The sequence below is a fragment of the Astatotilapia calliptera genome, chromosome 3 (genome assembly GCF_964374335.1).
Source record: "Astatotilapia calliptera chromosome 3, fAstCal68.1, whole genome shotgun sequence".
In the NCBI taxonomy this organism is placed as follows: Eukaryota; Metazoa; Chordata; class Actinopteri; order Cichliformes; family Cichlidae; genus Astatotilapia; species Astatotilapia calliptera.
The window spans coordinates 21515890-21542228 of record NC_137424.1 but is presented as its reverse complement, the minus strand read 5'-3'; the positions used below and the strand labels follow the sequence as shown (position 1 = coordinate 21542228).

General features: G+C 43.0%; 1 protein-coding gene across 7 annotated transcripts in view; it reads left to right on the top strand.

The window, feature by feature from the left end:
* The window catches only part of LOC113015897 (NACHT, LRR and PYD domains-containing protein 12-like), a 95868-nt gene that overhangs the window by 58019 nt on the left and 11510 nt on the right, over positions 1-26339 (top strand). For 4 of the 7 annotated variants that reach the window (XM_080298306.1, XM_080298311.1, XM_080298307.1 and 1 more), the window contains 3 exons: positions 15386-15562; positions 17720-17896; positions 22196-22369. In XM_080298306.1, coding sequence (XP_080154432.1) covers positions 15386-15562; positions 17720-17896; positions 22196-22369 — 528 coding nt within the window. The remainder of the gene's footprint in view (positions 1-15385; positions 15563-17719; positions 17897-22195; positions 22370-26339) is intronic. The other 3 variants (XM_080298308.1, XM_080298309.1, XM_080298312.1) reach the window with 3 other exon arrangements.

Below are 26339 nucleotides of genomic sequence, written 5' to 3'. Positions count from 1 at the left end.
GAACAGTTATCAGTCATGTGTTTCTCCAATTAATGGTAACTCAGTTATATCAGAAAATGTTTCCCCTTTAACATTTGGCATTCTCCCAACAATATACTATAATACCATAATCTAACCCCAGTCAACAAAACAGAAATTTTCTCTGGTAGAAGCCAATTGTTTGTCTACATTTATTCATCCTCACATTCACTCACACATTCACTCACATGCAGTCACACCATATATTTGCTAATAGTGGAGCTTCAGATCAGATTCTCCACCCTCAGTAAAATGAGCTCAGTCATTTTTTATTTTCCATAGGAAAATATTTCTTTATGCTTTTGGACTGGATTGAATTGCCACAATCCTTTTTACAGGGACTTACGACCTGATTAGTCCCCACAGGTAGCTTTCTCCTCAGCCAGTTGTAATCTGGAAAGCCCCCCTTACATTTGCTCTTCCCCAAAAATTTGTCAGCGCTGTTGCAGGCCTGCTTAGAACAAAAATGAGAAAAAATAGAGCTGATTATTAGCTCACAAAACACAAAACAAAATCACCTGGCAGGTTTTCTTTAAGTGCACTGTTACAAAATAATGGGCCAATTCTTAGACATGTCCATGTTTACTAAAACTCCCTCTATTAAAAACAAAACAACCCGAACCTAACTGACAAAATCAACCCATCACCACAACAACCTCAACAACCTTAAACACACAAGTTTTGCCACCACATAATGTCACCTCCTCAATACACCGAAAGTCTCGTTAAAACCACACAATTTGCATACAAAAAAAATCACCCCCTTTATGCACTTCAACATACTTGGATTCATCATAAAACATAACCCCCCTTACAACAACATATCACTAAACTATAAATTTCCTACCCCTATCTGCACTTCTCTTCTCTGCCATGCTTCCTCTTCTGAAAGCCTCAGTCACACACACACACAGGAAGTTCCTTCGTCACCACTCACTCCAGCTAATTTGCATACTGAGTCATATTTCAATGAGTTGCTGTAACAACAGAAACATATGTTTAAACATTACCACCTTATTAAATCATTTTATTTCTTTCTACAGTGATCACTGGTTTTGATCACTCAGTACGAGAGAGCACTCCTAAGTCACTCTTTTAAAACTACTTTAATCACTTTTTTTCATAACTCCCTTTGTCATATGGCTTCTTCTATTCCTCAATCACAAACTCAAATGTATTTTATTAAACATTCACACCATTGTATCATTCATACAAAAATAGCAAGCTGTTCTTCATTGCGTATGTTTGTGTTCTAAGCCAGGTTTAATCAGTATCTATACAAATAATCATCATGAGCTTGTCTTGTCTTTATAATAAGGTTAATGCATTTTCTGTTTGTGTATGTGAATTTGCATATGTTGCTTTTGCAGTATGTCAGACTCCTTCATAATTTTGCCTTTAAACAGTCAATTTTCTCCTTCCCAAATTTGCTAACCCAAATTTTGATTTCCCACCTTAAATAACAGCATTCCTTGTCCTCAGCCAGAAGTTAGGGCTCCACTTGCCACTTACCCCCTCCGCCTTAGCCCAGCGGCTTTACCCTTAAGGTCCCGTCTTCTTCACTTCATCTCACCAGTGAGTCTGACCTCACAAGGACTGAGTGAGGCGAGTAATCGTGGCTGTGCCTGCCTTAGGTTGTCCCAGGGTTTCGAGGTGGGATCTTACCCGTCATGGGCTATCCAGCCTTCCATACTCGCCTGATACGGGGCCCAAGTGGGCAGGGGAGGGAACACACTGGCTCTGGAAATTAAAGGAGTGTAAGCTGCTTCCTTCATTGCATCTTATATTAAACTATCTCACTTCTGATTCTTTCCTAGAATAATTTCACATATGACACTTTGTGTATGTGTGTTTTCTATTCATTAATGTAATTGTCAGTTATTTTCTCTCTTCATTTTACTTTTTTATCTGTTTGTTTGTAACGTTCTACTTTAGTTCTACTAAATCTTGATGTAAAAACAATACACCCTCTTTTTACGCGCACACACTCTGCAGACTTCTTCTGTTCACACACTCGCCTATGAGTTATTATTATTAGTTATTTATTATTTTGTTCAAATCACACAGAATCATTCAAATCGAGTACTCACAGCATTCACATCACAACCTTCAACGTGCTCACTTTCAATCCTGCAAGACGCAGAGATGGACATCTCCTTCACCTAACATAAAACTAAATTACCATATCAACATACAATTACTGAAATTCAAACTCAAATACACCGTCTGTTTTAATAAAGTCAAAGAGTAAACGGGTGTACCAAGTGTATGTACTTATGTGTTTTTGAACTGAAAGAAAAAGAAACTCAAACTCTTATAACATCACTCATGCCTCTCTCAAATTAAAAACACTTTCAAACTTTAAAACATCCTACTTGACATCACCAAAGAAATACCTCTCACACCTTTATTCCTCATTCAAAACCTTCTAGTCACCGCATTCACACTTAAACTGTGACCAGAGTTGAGGAATATAACTCAAAACACACTTTCCTAAGAGTATTTTAGACATGCTTGTCATAATCAGAAAGAGCAAGTCAAAAACAAACAAACGAAAAATTGAAACCTCCATTAATTCTCACCGCACACACAAGAAATTGAAAAAATAAAACACACCAGCAACTACTGCTGGAGAGAAGTTGCTACTGAAAGTAATATGTTAGTCTTTAAGTATATACAGTGCACTCAATATATTTATATATCTACATCCAACTTCAGTCAACTACTATACATCCACTACGGCAACTCAAAACTTTATTTATAGTCCTCTAATAAACATAAATGGCATTTGAAACACACACTCAACAATGTTTGCAGCAGTATTTGTAAAACCAACTGTGGTTTAAACAGTTCACTACTTACTCATTTGCATTTTCACACTCACACACACTCCGTCTAAAATAGCAGCAGCATTGCCTCAGACTCCTTTCACACAGAGATCTCTTATATTTACAAAGACGTCTTATATTTACAATTACTGTCAGATCTGTCAGCTTTAGCGCCTAACCAATTTTGACAAATTTAAGTTAACGGTCCAACCGATAAAAGTCCAACTTTTTTGTAATCAATTAACCAGTATCTGTCCAACAGTTTCTGGCCTCATCTCTAAAGTCCCTAACTCAATTTAAAAGCGTCAACCAACCCAAACTTTGCCTGAAGCTCTATTTTTTGGCGTTTCACAGCCAAGGCTTACCCCGAAGTGTTAAGTTAAAGTTATACGCCCGAAGTCCAACTTCTTCTGTCCAAAAAAGCGCAGACTACCGTTCCAAACGGTAGAGTGGTCCAACCACTAGCTTATTCCAGGATGCCCTGTACCCCACAGTTAAGCCACACTGAACTAACCCTCTTCGCCGAGAGGTCAATGTCACGCGTCCACGACAAGGAGGGAGCGTAACCTCCGGGCTCTGCGCTTCTTACCAGTCCAACTGGCGTTCTTGAGTAATTTATAATACTTTGGAACAACAGTAAAACACCCAACAAAGTGTAAGACTGAAGCAGGTCCAACCTTATAACCAAAAAATAACCAAATTCCCTAACATACTAAAATCATTGAGCAGTCCAACTGCTTTCCACGGTCCAACCGTATTAAATCCTTTTAGCGGTCCAACCGCATTCAATCATTACCAGCAGTCCAACTGCTTTTTACGGTCCAACCGTATTAAATCATTTCCAGCAGTCCAACTGCTTTTAAATCCTCAGTACTGTCATGAGATTCTCATCAAAATCAAAGCAGACATTTACCAGCAACTTTTACTGAATAGACATTTAATTTTATCATCCAATTCAGCACACTTCGGATAAAATCAACAGGCCTGTGCCTACCTCTTTTTAAAGGCGCCTGTCCCCTCAGTTTGGTTGCCGGGTCACGCCTGCCTGTCTGACCACAACGGACCACCAAATTTCACCATCTACACCTCCAATCCTCCCTCCTCAATTACCGGACGAAGCCCCCAAATGTTAAGGTTCAAAAATTGAGGAAGGAGAGTACAAACACCCATTGGTCCAGAAGATCTTGGTCAAACAATGATTTTAATGAATACACACGTGTGGGAAGAACACTCTGTACGCAGACAGCAAGTGGTCTTCGACTTCCTCAAAGCATACACAGATTTTTATAGCATCAGGGTTTGATTTACTGACGCCCCCTTCATGCGTCACAGACAGGATATATACACATACGTCAATATCAAAACCACAACGACTTTTGACACAATTTAAAAGAACAATTGTCTTCTATCTTCATAACAGGTGCTTCCTGTCACTGCCGGATGCTCGCTTGTCATCTTGACACCTCAGCAGCAGTTCTGCGACAAACTGCTCTTTTTTGCAACCCCAAGCAAAACATAATTAAACTTTCACCTATAAATGATTCTCTCTAACTAAGTGTGTGTGTGTCTGTGTGCTAACCACAATTGCACCCTGTTTCACCTCGCCGACTAGCTCCTGACCCCTACTAAAAGCTTAATACAAGAATATGAACATATAAAAGATATTAAAATGAACTGTTGTGTAAGCATGTATTGCAATTCCTTCTATGTTCTAGTTTTCCCTCAGCATGGATCATCTAGACACTCTCACTAGTGAAGCTTTGGACCCTTAATGAACCTGAACATCAACTCAAATAAGCACAGATATGCATTGTGTATAAAATAGTTATAACTGCACCTGGAATACAAAGTTAACATTATCATAAACATCTTAAGGCCATCTTAAAGCTATCTGTACATTGTTAAAGCAATGATCGTCTTAGCCTGCTGCTCAAAATAACCTAAGACTGCTTTCACTTCTGCAAACTCTCTGCAACTTCCTGTCAGCCTGTGACTTAGTCTTTCTGAAAGACACACACTGTTCAACCTCTGAATGCAATATAAACTACAGATTATATTATTAATGCAATGGTGATGATGATTATTCTTTAACAATAGCAGTAAAATAATTTCCCTGCTCCACACTATTACAGCAGTGAACATGAACTCTGTGTCAAATACTGAGCCTCAGTACAGATTCAAGTTGCAGTTATTTATGTCTTATCTTAGTTATTTATACCTTAAATCTTCACTCAAAGACAAGTATCTTTGACAGTGCATATATAGGTGTATCATATATAAGAGACAAATGTTGTTTCTTCAGTATGTTGGCATTACTAAATTTGGCTCAATGCTTACATATATTTATAAAAAGAAAACGTACAAGCTGTGATAACTGTTTCTGATAAAATGAAGAGTAGACTGATATATTGAATATTCCTTTATTGGGCGAGAAAATCAGACCATGTCATAACTGCTTTAAGTCATACAGAATAGATATCAGAGCCTTAAGCAGGCTGACTTCTGCTAAATGCGTCAAACTGGGCAGAAAGTATACAAACACATAACATCCTTATAGAATATGATGTAACACTATAGATCAACTTACCTCAGAATATATAAAGCATATAAACAATTACAGCAATATGATGCAACAAACACAGCAGTACTACTGATCCAAAATACTCAAAGCTTCATAGAACTGAAACAAACATTTATTTTTAGCTCCATTCTGCTGCTGATACATACTTTAGGTTTCTGAACATTAAACTTGTTGCTGCCTTTCATAGTGTGTAACTTGAAGGCTCTGAGTACTTTCTCCCACACTGAAAACACTGGAATGATAAAATTATCTGAACATTACCTAATAAGACTGATTCAGGACAGACAATTAGTTATTTTAAACTTTTCTAGGAGTCCTTCACAAACAGGGAACAGTCTGTCTATTCTCTCCATCTGTCAACTGCTGCTGGCTCTTCCTCCTCCTCTTCCTCACACACTGCTGAGTTTGTCCTGGTGGATCATCAGGGGTGCAAAGCCTCACAGATGATGTGCAGCAGTGGGTCCCTCAGTCTGTCCTCACTCTGGACACTTGCAGTTGTCACACATGGAAATCAAATGTGTGATAAGCTGCAGGATTCAAACACAAGTGTAACTTATAAACACATGTTCATACTTTTATTCCACAATCAGAGAGAAAGAAACAGAGAGAGAGTGCAGGACAGAGAGACAGGTGACAGTCTCAGGTGTACACACTGCTACAAACAGGAGGATTTAGTGTTTGTGTTATTACGAGTGTAAACAAGAAGAGTTCCCAGATGGTACAGTGGACACATGTGTGACTCCTGTGATTAAAGCATCTTTCTTTCAGCTTAACGGGTGAACCGTCAGCTCGTTCAAACACACGTTAAAGTCCGTTCTGGCTCGACACCACCGAACAGAGGCAGCAATATGTATTTATTTATGTATTTGTTTGGAAATGTGCTGCCTCTTGACCAGGACTCCCTTGAAAAAGAGGTTTTTGATCTCAACGGGACATTCCTGGTTAAATAAAGGTTAAATAAAATATATATATATATATAACAATATAACATTAACAGTGCAGTGGATCCTGCTTGTGCCGTGATATTCAGGACTGCAAACTGAGCAGCATCACTGACTTTCAGCTTCTGTTGTGGATATATGACTGACTTTAATTATCCATAAAATCATCACATTCTCTGTAAGATTAAGGTCAGCTATTGAACGGCATATACAGTGGGGCAAAAAAGTATTTAGTCAGCCACCGATTGTGCAAGTTCCCCCACTTAAAATGATGACAGAGGTCAGTAATTTGCACCAGAGGTACACTTCTTTTTTTTTTTTTTTTTTCTAAATGACTTGCACAATCGGTGGCTGACTAAATACTTTTTTGCCCCACTGTATATGCCGTTCAATAGCTGACCAGAGGTACACTTCAACTGTGAGAGACAGAATGTGAAAAAAAAATCCATGAATCCACATGGTAGGATTTGTAAAGAATTTATTCGTAAATTAGGGTGGAAAATAAGTATTTGGTCACCTCAAACAAGGAAAATCTCTGGCTCTCACAGACCTGTAACGTCTTCTGTAAGAAGCTTTTCTGTCCCCCACTCGTTACCTGTATGAATGGCACCTGTTTGAACTCATCATCTGTATAAAAGACACCTGTCCACAGCCTCAAACAGTCAGACTCCAAACTCCGCCATGGCCAAGACCAAAGAGCTTTCGAAGGACACCAGGAAAAGTATTGTAGACCTGCACCAGACTGGGAAGAGTGAATCTACAATAGGCAAGCAGCTTGGTGTGAAAAAATCAACTGTGGGAGCAATCATCAGAAAATGGAAGACATACAAGACCACTGATAATCTCCCTCGATCTGGGGCTCCATGCAAGATCTCATCCCGTGGGGTCAAAATGATCATGAGAACGGTGAGCAAAGATCCCAGAACCACACGGGGGGACCTGGTGAATGACCTGCAGAGAGCTGGGACCAAAGTAACAAAGGTCACCATCAGTAACACACTACAACGGCAGGGAATCAAATCCCGCAGTGCCAGACGTGTTCCGCTGCTGAAGCCAGTGCATGTCCAGGCCCGTCTGAAGTTTGCCAGAGAGCACATGGATGATACAGCAGAGGATTGGGAGAATGTCATGTGGTCAGATGAAACCAAAGTAGAACTTTTTGGTATAAACTCAACTCGTCGTGTTTGGAGGAAGAAGAATACTGAGTTGCATCCCAAGAACACCATACCTACTGTGAAGCATGGGGGTGGAAACATCATGCTATGGGGCTGTTTTTCTGCCAAGGGGACAGGACAACTGATCCGTGTTAAGGACAGAATGAATGGGGCCATGTATCGTGAGATTTTGAGCCAAAACCTCCTTCCATCAGTGAGAACTTTGAAGATGAAACGAGGCTGGGTCTTCCAACACGACAATGATCCAAAACACACTGCCCGGGCAACAAAGGAGTGGCTCCGTAAGAAGCATTTGAAAGTCCTGGAGTGGCCTAGCCAGTCTCCAGACCTCAACCCCATAGAAAATCTGTGGCGGGAGTTGAAAGTCCGTGTTGCTCGGCGACAGCCCCAAAACATCACTGCTCTCGAGAAGATCTGCATGGAGGAATGGGCCAAAATACCAGCTACTGTGTGTGCAAACCTGGTAAAGACCTATAGTAAACGTTTGACCTCTGTTATTGCCAACAAAGGTTATGTTACAAAGTATTGAGTTGTATTTTTGTTATTGACCAAATACTTATTTTCCACCCTGATTTACGAATAAATTCTTTACAAATCCTACCATGTGGATTCATGGATTTTTTTTTCACATTCTGTCTCTCACAGTTGAAGTGTACCTCTGGTGCAAATTACTGACCTCTGTCATCATTTTAAGTGGGAGAACTTGCACAATCGGTGGCTGACTAAATACTTTTTTGCCCCACTGTATTTTGAAGTAAAGGCTTTAAAACCAAGTTAGTACAAACATCGCTAATGTCACATAACTTTCCCAACATGTGGCCAACAGTAATGTTTTAATGTTCTTCATTATAAAAATATTTGCGCATAAATAAGTGACATAATATTCAGTACTTACTTCTGAAAGTTTACTCTTCGGCCGCTCCCCTTCCGCCGTTTTTTTCGGCAAAATTATCCACACCACCGCCGCACTATGAAGTCTGGGATATGTTGGGCCATGAAGGCTACACCGACCCATCCTTAAAATTCAGGGAAATGAAGGACGCATTTGAGGGCTGCATTTCGAGCAGCCTTTGAATTGGGACAGCCTTCGTCATGTCGCTGTGATGTAATCGGCCTTAAAATGCGGCCTTTAAGGCTGCAGACCCTGAATTGGGATACAGCCCAAATCCGATCATTGGTACTTCCTGGCTTGTGTAGTTACTAGGTAACAAAAGCTCAACACTGCCCCTAGCGTCCTGGAGCACTTCCGTTGTGTTTTGGAGTTTGCATGTGTTTTGGGGTCTGCATATGTTTTGGATTTTGCATGTGTTTTGGATTTTGTACGTGTTTTGGAGTTTGCATGTGTTTTGGATTTTGCATGTGTTTTGGATTTTGTACGTGTTTTGGATTTTGTAAGTGTTTTGGAGTTTGTAAGTGTTTTGGATTTTGTAAGTGTTTTGGATTTTGTGTTTTGGAATTTGTACGTGTTTTGGATTTTGCATGTGTTTTGGATTTTGCATGTGTTTTGGATTTTGTAAATGTTTTGGGGTTTGCATGTGTTTTTTGATTTTGTAAGTGTTTTGGAATTTGTACGTGCTTTGTCTCTAGGGGCCACCGTAGGTTTAGTCCATTGACTGCAGCAGAACAATGTTCACATTTCAAACAGTGATACTAAACGTATGGCCTGCGGCCCACACGCGGCCTGCCCACCTTTCCTGGTTCAGAGAGAGGGGACCCTGATTAACTGTGTAGTGTTCTTCCTCACAGTTCTAAGTATCAGACACAACAATGAATAATCCACAGCTGACTATCTTTAGCAGGTCAAAGGTCACAGCACACAGCAGACAGTGTCACGGTTCTGGGTCCGTTGGACCCAGTATTTTGAGTTTATTGTGTTTTGATTTAAGTGTGCATCAGAGATTGTGTTCTTGTTCTCTTGTCGTGTTATGGTGATGATTATGATGTCTATTATTAGAGTTCCATGTTTCTGTTTATCTGGGTTTAAGATGTGGGTTTAGTTTCATATGTCATTTCCTGTCTGTCTCTCTATGTCGAGCCTGCGTGTGATGTTTTATTGTGAAGGTCTGCGTCTCATGTGAGTGTATTCAGTTTTACCTCTGTCTCGTCTTACTGATTATTCCCAGCTGAGTCCACCACCTGTGTGTAATTCCCGTGTTTCTCTGTGTGTGTATTTAAGTCGTGTCCTCCGTCATTGTAGTTGCTGGTCCGTCTGTGTAACCACCATGTCTCACCCGTGTGTTCTCCCTGCTGTCCATCGCCATTCTCCTCTGCTCGTTCTCATTAAGGTTTGTGCTCTGTAGTTTAGTTGTTTTCCAGTCTAGTTTAGTCGAGCTCCATTTGCTGTTTGTCCATATTTTCGTGTTCAATAAACCACCTTCACACCCTCACGACTGCCTGCACTTGGATCCTCATTTATTATTTTCACATGGCTCATCTTATTCGCCGTGACAGTACGGACCAGCCAGATATGGATCCAGCGGTAGTCACCCCACCCAGGGAGCTTCAGGAGGCCGTTATCCCCTCCGCTTCTAAGTTGATTTACCAGTTGTTAGAGCATGAGGGAGAAGCGTCTCTTTACACTGTGGAAGGCGACCTACAGCACCTTATTGAATGGTAAATGGTAAATGGCCTGTATTTATATAGCGCTTTACTAGTCCCTAAGGACCCCAAAGCGCTTTACATATCCAGTCATCCACCCATTCACACACACATTCACACACTGGTGATGGCAAGCTACATTGTAGCCACAGCCACCCTGGGGCGCACTGACAGAGGTGAGGCTGCCGGACACTGGCGCCACCGGGCCCTCTGACCACCACCAGTAGGCAGTGAGTGAAGTGTCTTGCCCAAGGACACAACGACCGAGACCGTCCAAGCCGGGGCTCGAACCGGCAACCTTCCGATTACAAGGCGAACTCCCAACTCTTGAGCCACGATCGCCACGATCGCCCATTATTACCTGTTATCCCTGGCTATTGGACTCTCTGCATCCGCTCGTGCAGAATTACGTTCTCCACGAGCTTCACCTACACCCCCCCGCCGCTACCGCTCGCCTGCTCGCTTCTACAGAGGACGTGCCGTCCGAACCGTCGGACGAGGGATTACCCGGCCTGTCGGAGCCGTCTCTGAGAAAGAAGCGATGTTTGCACTGTCGGCGTGACACCCCGCAGCCGGAGGTTGGGACATGTAAACATCCGGCAGTGGTGAGTGAGAGGGACACTGTTTCTGCTTTGTCGGATACAAGGACTATTTATTCTGGGACTATTTTTTGCGCTTCCACCGAAGATAATAGTGTTTTTTCTGCTTCATCTGTGGCTATTGCTTGGAATTACTGAGCCTGGCATTATGAATTCAGAGAATGAGAACGTTTGGAACTATTTTTCATCTGCACTGGTCTATTCAGGGGAAGCTGTAAACCTCACTGACACAGTTCTTCCTGACCATGTTCTCCCATCCACACCTTCACCACAAGTTAATGTGGGGCCTGTAACACAGTTAGCAGTACAGTTATCAGTTGAGCCAGCAGCCCAGCTGCCCTCAGTTCAGCCAGCCACTCCACCACCTGTTACAACTTCGCTACCTGTAGCTCAGTTGCCACCAGTTCAGCAGCCTACCCGCTCACTCATTCAGCCACCATCCTCACTGTCTCATTCAAAGCAGGGAACACACTTCACCACAATATCTGCTGGTTCTCTTACGCTGGCCATGTCAGAGACAGTTGCTCCCTCTAGGGCCTCCCCAGGGGCTGGGTGTCAGTCACCAGCCAACTCTGGACCCTAGAGGTCAAGACGCCAGCACCAGCAGCCTCACCGGAGAACTCACCAGAACACTCTCGGCTCTCAGCACCCCCTGAGAGTTCAAGTGAGTTCACCCATCCGCCTCGGTCCTCTGCTGAGTGTATTGGGGAACACTTTCAGCCCTATGAGGACTGCATCCCACTGTTGCTACCTGAGTCTAGCCACTGTGCTGCTCAGTCCCAGCCAGTGTCCACACTGGCAGAGGTCTCCGTACCTGCTGCTTCAGTGTCTGTTTTCCCTGGAGGGCCAGAGGAGCCCGTCCAGTCTCAAGCCATGTTAGCTGGGGGTTCAGGGGAACCCAGCCAGCGTCCTGCCTCGTCGGCTGGAGGGCCTGAGGAACCCAGCCAGCCTCAAGTGTCGTCAGCTGGGGGTTCGGGAGAACCCAGCCAGCCTCATGTCTCGTCTGCTGGGGGTTCGGGAGAGCCCAGCCAGCCTCATGTCTCGTCTGCTGGGGGTTCGGGAGAGCCCAGCCAGCCTCATGTTTCGTCTGCTGGGGGTCCTGGAGAACCCAACCAGCCTCATGTTTCGTCTGCTGGGGGTTCTGGAGAACCCAGCCAGTCTCTTGTTTCGTCAGCTGGAGGCCCCGAGGAGCCCGTCCAGCCCCAAGACTCATCAGCTGGAGGTTCAGGGGAATCTAGCCAGCTTCCTGCCTCGTCAGCTGGATGGCCCGAGGAGCCCGTCCAGCCTCAAGCCACGTCTGCTGGAGGGCCCGAGGAGCCCGTCCAGCGTCATGCCACGTCTGCTGGAGGGTCCGAGGAGCCCACCCATCACCACGCCACGTTAGCTGAGGGTCCTGGAGGACCCAGCCAGCACATCCTCACATCTGCTGGCGGTCCGGGGAAGTTTGCTCAGCTACCATCTGCTGAATCATCCCCTGTGACTCCTACACCGTTGCATGCATCCACATCACCTCCTGCAGCATCACTGTCCGCAGCCGTCCCGCTGCCGTCAGGTTCCGCAGCCGTCCCGCTGCCGTCAGGTTCCGCGTCTTCATCCACGCCTGGTCCGGCCTCCGTGTCGTCATCCACGCCTGGTCCGGCCTCCGTGTCTTCATCCACGCCTGGTCCGGCCTCCGTGTCGTCATCCACGCCTGGTCCGGCCTCCGTGTCGTCATCCACGCCTGGTCCTGCCTCCGTGTCTTCGTCCACGCCTGGTCCTGCCTCCGTGTCTTCGTCCACGCCTGGTCCTGCCTCTGTGTCTTCGTCCACGCCTGGTCCTGCCTCGTCTGGTCCTGCCTCGTCTGGTTCTGTGGTTGCCACGCCGCCGTCTGAGCCAGCTCGACCCGTTCCGCCTCGCCTCTGCCGGCCGTTTTCCGGGCCTCTAAGATGGCATCATGGCCTTCGGGGACGGCCTCCGGAAAGCGTTCGTCGCCGCCGCTGGCATCGCGGCCGACCTCCGGACCTGCTCAGTGGCCGCCACTGCCTTCCAAGTGGTCGGCCTCCTGATTGGTTTTGCCTCCGCCGCCATTGCCGTGTGCACGGTCGGCCTCCAGAACTGTTTGCCCATCGCCGCCATTGCCATGTGCACGGTCGGCCTTCAGAACTGTTTGCCCGTCGCCGCCGTTGCTGTGTGCATGGTCGGCCCCCTGAACTGTTTAGGCTCTTGTGTTGTCGACCTCCAGGTCGACCCCCGGACTTTATTGTGGCCTCGTAAATAGTCTTGTTTTGTGTTGACCTGTTTTTGGTTTGTTCTGGACTCTCGTGCTCCTTGTTTTTTGTTTTCGGAGGCCGACAGCAGTGAACACAACAGCAGACTGGTGCGTAATAAGCAGTGAATAATGCAGAAAACAGATTTTTGAAGGTAAACTGTTCTTGAAGTACACTGAGAGAGAGAGCTGTGCAGGAAGTAAACGTCAAAGTCAGAGAGAATTCATGACGATGTTCATCAAACGTAAAGCGTAGTTTGGATCTTCTTTTGCTGCTGGTTCAGTCAGTTTTGGTTGGAGACAGATGAAACCTGCAGCTTCAGGATCTTTGAGCTGTCCACTTTCAGCCCCGACGGCGTGTCCGTGTACGTGCCGTCGAGTGAACGATCCACGCTCTGTGTTTCCATCTTTGTGTGTTTAGCTGCTCTCATTTACTGTTTTATCTGTTTGGTTGTTGTTGAAATACGTTTGGGAGCTTTAACCTGAGATTCTGGCAAAATACATTTATATTAACCCTTTAGAGCCGGTCGGAGCGGGCACGCTCTGTTTTGCGTAACTAGTTTTAAATCCCGGTAGCTCTGCAACCACGTAAGCTAGCGCAATCATTTTTTTTACATATGGAACCGGAGGAGTTGTAATTACATCTTATGCCATCAGCTTGTCCTATGTCACATTTTCCTTCCACATAAAGCTTTGCAAAAACTGCATAAAAAGCACTTGCAGCAACAAAAACATAATATTCCAGAAACACGCTTTGCTGATCCCATCAGCTGTTCATAACACTTCCTACGTTGGAATAGAAGTCAGCGCGAACTTTTGCATGTCCGCCATTACCTGCCCGAAACTGGAAGTGACGTCATTTTCGCAGAAATGTAGTTTTCTTTTTTACCATCAGGGCCTCAGGGCCTATACTGGTGTTTTTAAAAGTTATCTTTGACTTTATGACTTTCTGTGTCTTTTCTGGGATGCTTAGGACTCATATTGCACTGCTGGAAATAGTTTATGTTGATGCATATGCTGCTTTTTTGCAAATTTGCATTATAATATTTATTTTCATTTTTCCTGCAGTATATAAAAATTGGTGTATTTCAAAAATAAAACTATGAAGACACTCACAATAAATTTCCTGTGGTGGAAACTATTTTGTGCAACTTTTTTGTATTTACAGTTTTGAGGGATAAGCCTCTTAAATTTCTCTAACTAGAAATATATGTATATGTATAAATATATTTTTTTGTAGTTTATTGCACTTTTTTGCAATTTATGTAATTACTATGCACTTAATGACTACATATTATTAAAATCTGGGCTATAATTGTTGTATTGATGTATAGCGACTTGAAATGCTCCCAAAAATGTCACCACACCATGTAAAAATATAATATAAGCTCTGGCGGACTTGGTTCTATGGTAGGTCTTAAAGGGTTAAAAATCGATTCAGGATTGAATGAATCAACATCGCTTTATTCAAATTAAAACCATTTAAATAGGAAAATCCATTTTTTACAGCCGCCTCTAATGCTGGGTAATGTCAGCTGGTCCATGTGCAGCTGGCTGTGAGGCTCAGGGAGTGTCTACAAAGTGCAACACTGAAAGAACATCAGCCATAAATATTGAGTAATAACTGGACTCTCATACAGCGAGACTCAAATGCCTTTAAACATCAGCTTATCCTGCTGATCCAAGTCCAACACTGAGTTTGTAAAAACATGTTTGTCAATCATTTTGTTTGGTTTCTGAGGAAAATGATTCAATAACTTGCTGCTAATACACAACATTTAATCATATTTTCTCATAACCCTCTTTTGTTTGACCATTTGATCCCATTTGAATTTGCAATAAAGGATCCAGAGAGTTTGGTGACAATAATGACAGTAGATGTTTGTGTGAAAGTGCTGGAAGCAAATTAGTGTGTGATGTTCTTTCAGTGTTGCACTTTGTAGACGCTCCCTGAGCACTGGTCTCACAGCCAGCTGCACATAGAGACCAGTGTTGTTAGTCCAGGTCAGAAGATGACTTGTTGGAATGAAAATGAGCTTGTAGTTTGTCTGCTTTAATAATGTGACTGGAAAAAGGTGTTGGACTTCAAATATGTCCATTTCTTTCACACTTCACCTTTAAAAGTGAAGCCTTGTGGTTCCTGGAAGGAAAAACACGACTTTTTCAGGTCTTTGTCCTGTTTTTATGAGAAATGTACAACTTTAATGTGAAACATTCAGAGTTTTTTCTCTTGTTGTGTTTGTTTGAAGCTGCTTCCTGTTGGCTTCAGCTGTTTGGAGTTTCCATTTTCTAAACTTCTACATTCTGAACCTTCTTCAGCTCTGAACAGATGATGAAACACTGAATGCTTTCAAGCTCACACTTTGTCTAATAAACTTACATCTTTCATTCTTTATACAGATTGAGGGGCTGTGGTTTGTCAAAGATCAGCTGTGATTATCTGGCAGCAGCGCTGAAGTCCAACCCCTCCCATCTGAGAGAGCTGGACCTGAGTAACAACAACAAGCTGCATGATTCAGGAGTGAAGCATCTGTGTGGTTTCCTGGAGAGTCCAGGATGTGGACTTGAAACTCTGGGGTCAGTCAGCATGTTTTAGTTGTGCTGAGATGAATATGATGTGAAAGTTGTGCTGACACTAAACTGCAGACATCAGGCTGATATTATACTGATCCACACTGAGGATCTTCATGGTAAAGTCTGTTTTCTTCTTCTCTGGTTTAGTCCATTGACTGCAGCAGAACAATGTTCACATTTCAAACAGTGAGACTCAACGTATGGCCCGCGGCCCACACGCGGCCTGCCCACCTTTTCTGATTCAGAGAGAGGGGACCCTGATTAACTGTGTAGTGTTCTTCCTCACAGTTCTAAGTATCAGACACAACAATGAATAATCCACAGCTGACTGTCTTTAGCAGGTCAAAGGTCACGGCACACAGCAGACAGTGGGAAATATTATAATTCTGATCATTTATCAGCACATATCCATATGTATAAAAACAAAGCTGACACTGTGAGACTTGATCAGAGGTGTGATCATCACAGCAGAGGCCTTTGTGTCAAAGTCACTGAGGATCAAACAGAAACACATGAAGCAGATTTTCCTGTCCTGGCTTTTTATAGCAGATAACCTTCAAAATATTCTGCAGTCCATCAAAAACTGAAGCAAACCATGAATCAACATGTGAACATGAGTTGATGCTGCTGAAGGGAAGCAAAGTTACAGAGGTTTGATTACAGACACAGCTGAGAGTTTGTAATCTGTCATCATTTTAAAAGGTTTAAATTTCTTCAGTATTGAACAGCAGAAATGAGGCTTTGTTTTGGGAGGCCGACAGCAGTGAACACAACAGCAGACTGGTGCGTAATAAGCAGTGAATAATGCAGAAAACAGATTTTTGAAGGTAAACTGTTCTTGAAGTACACTGAGAGAGAGAGAGTTGTGCAGGAAGTAAACGTCAAAGTCAGAGAGAATTCATGACGATGTTCATCAAACGTAAAGCGTAGTTTGGATCTTCTTTTGCTGCTGGTTCACTCAGTTTTGGTTGGAGACAGATGAAACCTGCAGCTTCAGGATCTGTGAGCTGTCCACTTTCAGCCCCGATGGCGTGTCCGTGTACGTGCCGTCGAGTGAACGATCCACGCTCTGTGTTTCCATCTTTGTGTGTTTAGCTGCTCTCATTTACTGTTTTATCTGTTTGGTTGTTGTTGAAATACGTTTAGGAGCTTTAACCTGAGATTCTGGCAAAATACATTTATATTAAAAATTGATTCAGGATTGAATGAATCAACATCGCTTTATTCAAATTAAAACCATTTAAATAGGAAAATCCATTTTTTTTACAGCCGCCTCTAATGCTGGGTAATGTCAGCTGGTCCATGTGCAGCTGGCTGTGAGGCTCAGGGAGTGTCTACAAAGTGCAACACTGAAAGAACATCAGCCATAAATATTGAGTAATAACTGGACTCTCATACAGTGAGACTCAAATGCCTTTAAACATCAGCTTATCCTGCTGATCCAAGTCCAACACTGAGTTTGTAAAAACATGTTTGTCAATCATTTTGTTTGGTTTCTGAGGAAAATGATTCAATAACTTGCTGCTAATACACAACATTTCATCATATTTCCTCATAACCCTCTTTTGTCTGACCATTTGATCCCATTTGAATTTGCAATAAAGGATCCACAGAGTTCGGTGACAATAATGACAGTAGATGTTTGTGTGAAAGTGCTGGAAGCAAATTAGTGTGTGATGTTCTTTCAGTGTTGCACTTTGTAGACGCTCCCTGAGCACTGCTCTCACAGCCAGCTGCACATAGAGACCAGTGTTGTTAGTCCAGGTCAGAAGATGACTTGTTGGAATGAAAATGAGCTTATAGTTTGTCTGCTTTAATAATGTGACTGGAAAAAGGTGTTGGACTTCAAATATGTCCATTTCTTTCACACTTCACCTTTAAAAGTGAAGCCTTGTGGTTCCTGGAAGGAAAAACACGACTTTTTCAGGTCTTTGTCCTGTTTTTATGATAAATGTACGACTTTAATGTGAAACGTTCAGAGTTTTTTCTCTTGTTGTGTTTGTTTGAAGCTGCTTCCTGTTGGCTTCAGCTGTTTGGAGTTTCCATTTTCTAAACTTCTACATTCTGAACCTTCTTCAGCTCTGAACAGATGATGAAACACTGAATGCTTTCAAGCTCACACTTTGTCTAATAAACTTACATCTTTCATTCTTTATACAGATTGAGGGGCTGTGGTTTGTCAAAGATCAGCTGTGATTATCTGGCAGCAGCACTGAAGTCCAACCCCTCCCATCTGAGAGAGCTGGACCTGAGCTACAACTACAACCTGCAGGATTCAGGAGTGAAGCTTCTGTGTGGTTTCCTGGAGAGTCCAGGATGTGGACTTGAAACTCTGAGGTCAGTCAGCATGTTTTAGTTGTGCTGAGATGAATATGATGTGAAATTTGTGCTGACACTAAACTGCAGACATCAGGCTGATATTATACTGATCCACACTGAGGATCTTCATGGTAAAGTCTGTTTTCTTCTTCTCTGGTTTAGTCCATTGACTGCAGCAGAACAATGTTCACATTTCAAACTGTCACGGTTCTGGGTCCGTTGGACCCAGTATTTTGAGTTTATTGTGTTTTGATTTAAGTTTTCATCAGAGATTGTGTTCTTGTTCTCTTGTCGTGTTATGGTGATGATTATGATTTCTATTATTAGAGTTCCATGTTTCTGTTTATCTGGGTTTACGATGTGAGTTTAGTTTCATATGTCATTTCCTGTCTGTCTCTCAGTGTCAGGTCTGCGTCTTGGTGTGGTGTTCTCATTTCCTGTTTTATTGTGAAGGTCTGGGTCTCATGTGAGTGTGTTCAGTTTTACCTTTGTCTCGTCTTGTTGATTATTCCCAGCTGTGTCCACCACCTGTGTGTAATTCCCTTGTGGTTCTCTGTGTATTTAAGTCATGTCTTCCGTCATTGTTGTTGCTGGTCCGTCTGTGTATTCCACCCTGCCTGATCTGTGTATCTACCATGTCTCACCCGTGTGTTCTCCCTGCTGTCCATCATCATTCTCCTCTGGTCGTTCTCGTTAAGGTTTGTGCTCTGTAGTTTAGTTTATCCCAGTATAGTTTAGTTCTAGTTCCATTTTGCCGTTTGTATTTACTTTCATGTTCAATAAACCACCTTCACACCTTCACAACTGCCTGCATTTGGATCCTCCTTCATTTCCTCCACACGGCTCACCTCACTCGCCGTGACACAAACCTTCAAAGAAGAAGAAAAATCCTCCCCTGGATAATTCACTGTGAAACTCTCCAACTCTTCATTCCACCTTAAAGTCTGTCTGAAACTGAAATCCAAAGCCAAATGTGCGTTTGCTTTACAGACAGCAGTCCAACACAAACATACACACATCATCCAAAACACAGTCCAACATCCAAATCTCTTCCACTGCCAGCATGAATGATGGGAAAGAGAAGGAGGAACACTCTGACATTCAGGGTTAGAATGAGTTTCATGAAGCAGACTGTGAAGATCAAAGCTGCATTAGAAAGCTTACATGAATGAATGAGTGGACAGAAGTGGACAGAGATCATCTGAAGCACTTCAAAGGCTTTAAATCAGCACATTTCTCTTTATTCTTTATCAACTCTGTTAGTTTCTCTCAGTTTTCTGTGGAATGAAGCTAACAGCAGGCTAATAAGATGCTGACCAATAGGTTTCTATTAAAGGTTGTAATTTGTATATGAAAAAGTGCTTTGGCTCAGCAGGGATCAGCTTACAGGTAGAATACAGCTGCTGGATGGGATTAGCATGTCATAGCTATCTACCAAACTGTTAACTGGGGAATTTCAGGCCTTCTATGGATCATTTTTGCTAACTGTTTATTCAGCTTAGGCTCACAGGGCTGGAGCCTGTGCCCTAGCTGTCATAGGGCAAGAGGCGTGGTCCACCTGCACAGGTGAGCAGTCCATCACAGGGCCAACAGAGAGACACAGAGAAGCACTCTCTCACATCCACACCTACAGCCAATTTAGAAGCACCAATGAACCTAAGCAGCATTTCATTGGACTGTGGGAGAACATCCAACCTCCACAGAAAGGCCAACAAGCTTCAACCTACAACCTTCTTGCTTTAAGGCACTAGTGCTAACCACATTTCCCCATTTCAGCCCAAATCCTGCATCTTCCTGTTTCTGACTCCAGGCCAGCTCCACTAACACTTTCTCATCAGACACTGCCACCTAGTGGAGGAAGTCTTAGTTCCATTTGAAGCTTCAGATGACAGTTAGTTCCTTTACAGAGAGGTGGAGGTGGTGGGGCCACAGCACCATCCTCACTGAGTGCTAGGAATGGGTATCGTTTAGGTTTTATCTGATACCGGTGCCAACCCAGTATTTTTGAAATGGTGCCAGTGCTTAAAGAATGGAGAACACAAACTTTTTCCAAAAACCTCTCATGTTTAACTGTTTTCCACTTTTTCTTTGGTCATTTTAGCCTTTTTGGCCAGGGTAAAGGGAGCATCTGCCATCAAACAAGAAGACAACCGCATGTAACTAAGACGGTGTTTGCTAGTTCACCTTACATGCATTAATGTAATAACGTGGTTAGCCTACTCAACGTAAATTACACACAAACAACATTTAGCTACTCACCCAGAGAAGAACGGCTGCTGCTGCCATCATCATCCGTCATCATTTCTGCTACACTGGCAGGGCTAGGGGCCAGGACTCTCCTCTTCGGGTTCTTGGGGGATGTTGCTAACTCCGGGTCTGATAACAGGCACCACACCCGCAGTAGATGCGCTCGGTCTTGCAGCAAGCTATCAAATACGGTGCATTTCTTGGCTTTTAAAAAAAACGCTATGCGTCGCCAGGTGTTTCATCAGATTCGAGGTGTTACCTCCTTTGCACAGTATCACCTTAAAGCACTTGTTGCAGGCTGCTGAGTTTGCATCTTTAGCTGTGAAGTACTGCCAGACTTTGACCACTTCGCCTTGGGCATTTTTAATCTGTAGCTCTGCTCTAAAAGAATGTACGTACCTGGGCTCGCCTACTATCCTCGGAAACGTAAAATGATTGGCTAGAATCTAAAGTGTATGACATCTCAGGGGGAAAAAGAACCAAAATGTGCGCTGCTTTTCAGTCTGGTTACTATTAAATTTCGTTCTTTGAATTCTTTTGGCGGCAAAGAAAGACTGGACCCAGGGTGGTCAAAGCTCAAAAAATTATCTTTATTTTACATTCCCGGGAACGGAGACTTGAACACATGGACACACACACTCCGGTCTGAAAGCAGCAGCAGCCAGCATGGTTATTTATATATTTCCGCAGCACGTCACACACTCTAAGTTTTGATCAAAACACTCTGCTTAGTTTCACTTTCTGTCTGCACCTCCTGTGCTCTGCAAAAGCATGCAGTTTCCTGTCAGTACTTTTGGCTCAGACTCTACTCAGAGCTGGCCCTCTCTTATTAAAATACATAAAACAATATAATCAGCAAATAAGCACTAAGAATATATATTTAAATCCCAACATTACTACCGTTTATGTCAGAACTGGTGCCATAATGGCACCGAATACCGGTACCCATACCTACTGAGTGCCATAGGACACTTAACCTTTGTTTCCATATGCTGGGAACTTCCTGTTTTTTTCCAAGGAGGACTGGAAAATGTGTGAAAACCTCCCAGTCAGTTCCTCACAGCACACTTCAATCATTTCCCTCCCACAGCATCAGGACCAGGGCTTTTTCTCTCTTTGGTCCCACTAAGAGATTTCCACACAAACACCTCATCAGTGGGACTCTCAGAGCTACCAGCCCTTTGCTACAATCACAAAGCTCTTCATTGAAATCAATGATATCAAAGCTGGAATCAAATGAGTCCAAGTCTTCTGCTGATTCAGCATCACATTCATCTTTGCTCCTTGTTCTGCATCCCCACCATGGACTTCATTCCTTTCCAAGCCAGCCTTGAGTGTCCTTTATTCAGCTCATCCTCTGCTTTACTTTTACACCTGATTTTAGCTGCTTTATCTCTCTTTCAACAAGTTTCTGTGCCTCAATCTTTTTCTTCTCTCCCTCATAACAAGACAGCTTCTTCTGCCTGAGAACATGTTGGAGTGATTTACTAATCCAGGGCTGCTTATTGGGGAAAATACTTCCTGTTTTCAAAGTAATCCCCATTTTTCCCAGAAAGAAATGTAAGTAGAAATCGATGATCTAAGTGAGAACATGAGCCTTTAAAAAGTTCCAGTGGGTGCAGTCAAAGCAGTCCCTCAGTCCCAGTATAGAGTCTTTGGTCCAGACTGGAACAACTGTGTGCCCAGTTTGAGCTCTCTTCAGTCCTGTGACCTGACAGACCCAGAGGGGCCATCACATCACATTTAGAAGCTCCCATAATGGAGCCACAACACATGTCCAATACTTAGTCTGTCTTGTTGGACCAACTGGAAGAAATGATTCAAGGACTTAGTCACAGAACAGAGTTTCAAATCTCCAAAATCCAACTGGCTGCATCAGGACATATAGTCTGAAACTCTGCACAGTTTCCTGTTTGAAGCTGCTTCCTGTTGGCTTCAGCTGTTTGGAGTTTCCATTTTCTAAACTTCTACATTCTGAACCTTCTTCGGCTCTGAACAGATGATGAAACACTGAATGATTTCAAGCTCACACTTTGTCTAATAAACTTACATCTTTCATTCTTTATACAGATTGAGTTTCTGTGGTTTGTCAAAGATCAGCTGTGATTATCTGGCAGCAGCGCTGAAGTCCAACCCCTCCCGTCTGAGAGAGCTGGACCTGTGGGGAAACAACCTGAAGGATCCAGATGTGAAGCAGCTGTCTGATCTTCAGCAGAGTCCAGACTACAGACTGGAGACTCTGGTGTAAGTAGAGTGATGGAGTGATTGGGTGGTGCTGTCAGCAGTATTGTACTAAACACAGTCAGTATGAAACAAAGATCCAGTGTTTCCTGTAAAGCTGCAGCTTCTCAGTGAAGCTGTGAGAGGAGAATGGTGACAGGCTTCAGGATTGGACACAAACACTTCCTGTTTCTGACCTTTATGGTCACCATAGTAACGGCTGACACACTCTGATCAAACGCTGTCAACAGCCAATCAGCTCTCTGAACAAAGCAGCACGCAGACCAATGACTGCATTCATTTCCAAGTTTAAAGCGGTGACGAACACAGTCTGTAGGTGAGGAAGAATTTAGTGAGAGCAGATGTTTGGATGGAATTCCTCCAGTTAACAGCTGGTCCCAGCCAACATTTATATGTGGGGCCCATATGGTTTGGAAATGGGCTGAAAAATGGGCCCCATATAGGATTGTCCACGGGTTCCGTAATGGCCCCATGTTAAATGCCCATATAGTTGTTATATTGGTAAAATTTAGGAACTAAATGGGCCCCAACTGGGCAACATACACAAAAACCCACCCAGGCCCCATCTTTCCAGTTTTTGTGGGTACCATGTGGGCATCACATCGGCTAAAAAGTGGGTTTTAAGTGGGATTGTCCACGGGTTCCATAATGGCCCCATTTTATAAGCCCATCTTGGTGTTATATTGGTAAAATCTGGGAACTAAATGGACCCCAACTGGGCAAAGTACTCATAAACCCACCCGGGCCCCATTTTTCAAGTTCTTAGTGTGTACAACATGAGGAAAACATGAGCTAAAAAGTTGGAATGGCATTATCAGTGGGTTCTGTAGTTGCATCTTACTACCTGTTTGAATTGGCTAATTTCTGGCACTGGGTGGGTCCCATGTAGAAAAACAGCCACAAAATCAATTTAACAGACAGCCAATACGGCTTCTGTGACACAAAGACACTAAATATATTAAAGCTGACTGCAAATAGAAATCAAGAGGGGAGACAAAACACATTTTGTTCACATTTATTTTGTCACATTTATTTTGTCACACAACTGTGGGTTTAAGTAACTATTCCAAGGAGTGTGAACTTAAAAAACTCGAAATATCAAACTACATTAAAATTGCTTAGAGTTGGAATCAGAATCAGAATCAGAATCAGAATACTTTATTGATCCCTGGGGGAAATTATTTTTTGTTACAGTGCTCCATTTTAAACCAACATTAAGACAAGACAGACAATACACTAACTAATAATAGTACAATATATACATATATATACATACATACATACATAAGTCACTCATAAATAAATAGTTGGAAAAGAAACATGTGTAGTTGTAGCAGCAAACAGTGTGTTAAGTGGATGCGTTGTACAGGGAGATGGCCACAGGCAGGAATGATTTCCTGTGTCGTTCAGTGGTGCTTTTCGGTAATCTCAGTCTCTCACTGAACGAGCTCCTGTGACTGACCAACATGTCATGGAGTGGGTGGGAGGTGTTATCCAACATTGTCTTTATCTTGGACAGCATCCGCCTCTCCGACACCACCTTGAGGGAGTCCAGCTCCATCCCCACAACATTGCTGGCCTTACGGATTAGTTTATTAAGTCTGTTGGCATCTGCGACCCTCAGCCTGCTCCCCCAGCATGCAACAGCATAGAGGATCGCACTGGCCACAACAGACTCATAGAAAATCCTCAGCATTTTCTGGCAGATGTTGAAGGACCTCAGTCGCCTCAAAAAATAGAGACGACTCTGGCCCTTCCTGTAAAGTGCTGTGGTGTTTTTAGCCCAGTCCAGTTTATTGTCAATGTGTACTCCAAGGTATTTATAGTCCTCCACAATGTCAACACTGACCCCCTGAATTGAAACAGGGGTCAAGTGTTTCCTGGTCTTCCTGAAGTCCACAATCAGTTCCTTGGTCTTGGGAACTGTAGCAACATGGGAAAAAATAAGAAGGGAAACTCAGAACCTTGACTTGAATCAGCAGAGGTGTCTGTTATGTTTTTTACAGAGCCGTTAGTCTATTTTGTCCCCTAGCAGCCCTCAGTCCTCCTCTGTCTCTAGCTCCTGTGAACCATTTGGAGAGAGCTTTCTCTGCTTCTTGCAGGTTGACTTTTGCAGTCAAAGAATTCTTCTTCAGTGCCTCTGCAAATGAAGAAGAAAAATGGGTAAAGGTAACCGTAGCTTACTTCCTTTCGGAAAGATTTACAAAGAACAATGTTTATTTCACTTTCTTGCCTCAAATATATAAGATGGCACAATAACCAATCTCACTTACACTTTCAAACACTTTATTAAAAAAAGTGTCTCAAGTGAAATTAACTTACCATACACAACATTAAAGAGGCGCAAATCTCGGAACTTTTTCTTCCCATGTCGGCCAAGCAAGTTGTACTCCACGGCAAGCTCGGGTGATATGAGGAATTTCATCATTCTCCTTGTAGCATCATCTACGCTTGTTCCCCCTATATCTGCTACCATGGCAACCTGAGGGGAACATACAAAAAGGACAGATTAGATCATAAGTGTCAAACTCTGGCCCGCGGGCCAAATTTGGCCCCCAGCCTACTTACATTTGGCCCGCGAAGCCATACCAAATTACTATTAGAGCTGGCCTACTGGTATTATATATATATATATATATATATATATATATATATATATATATATATATATATATATATATATATATATATATATATATATATATATATATTGTTTAGTATTAAGCTTTGCTTGTTCCATATTCAGTTTTTCAGCAAAATGTGTTTGAGTCCATAAGAAAAGATTCATTCCTATATCTGGAGGAATAAATAGATTTCAATAAATATTAACGTTAGCCCGCGACTTTGTTCCAGTTTTGAATTTTGGCCCACTGTGTATTTGAGTTTAACACCCCTGGATTAGATACTGGCATCTGGGTAGGATGCCTCCCTGGGGAGGCGTTTTGGGCACATCCAACCAGGAAGAGACCCAGAGGAACACCCAGGACATGCTAAAGGGACTATGTTTCTCTGCTGGCCTGGAAATGCCTTGGGATTCCGCTGGAGGAGCAGGGCCAAGAGACTGGAGAGAGCGAAGTCTGGGCCTCTCTACTTAGTACCGGATTGGGTCACAGGGGGAGCAGCCTAAGCTTAAGATAATGGACCAGGAATGGAGGATAAATGGACGCTTTACATATTACTTAATGTTAATTGTGTGGAGATAAGAAATACTACACAGCAAAATCTCCAGTGTTAAATTAACACTGGAGAGTGTCTATATGGGTCCACATCTCTGAGTGTTAAATACAACACTGTTGAGTGTTAAATTAACACTTTTGACAGTGTTATATGTTTAAAAGTAACCTAGTCAGTTTTGAAGATTAACAAAGACTAACACTGAGCAGTGCTGATTTTCTAATACTGGAAAATAACTCAAAATGTTAGAAATATTCCAGTACCGTCATGGAAAACCACCATGGTGGAAAACCAAAACAGCAAAAGTAAGAGGGAATTCATGACGATGTTTACGTGAAGCGAAATTTTCAGTGTAGTTTGGATCTTCTTTTGCTGCTGGTTCAGTCAATATTGTTTTGAGAAAGATAAAACCTGCAGCTTCAGAATCTAGCACAAAAAACACAAAGTGCCGTCGGCTGAGAAAGGCCACATCACACCAGGAAGTTCTTGTACTGTGGATTGCACAGTTTCTGGAAAAGCACAACTGGTCCAGTATACAACAAAAATTGTCTTAATTCTGTAGCTTTCCATTGTCTGTACTCCATTAGGGACCGTGGTTTTCTGGAAAACGTGCGTGGCAGACTTTGCCTACACTGTTTTAAGTGATCTGAAATGGCAGACAGAGTAGAAGTAGGAACCCGACACTGCAATGGTCCCTTAATCCACAGGGCAAGTAATTTACGTACAATACCCAAGCAAATTAAATGCATATAGTCTAAGGGAAAGGCTGAAACCATGCCAATGCCTAGCTCTTGAAGAG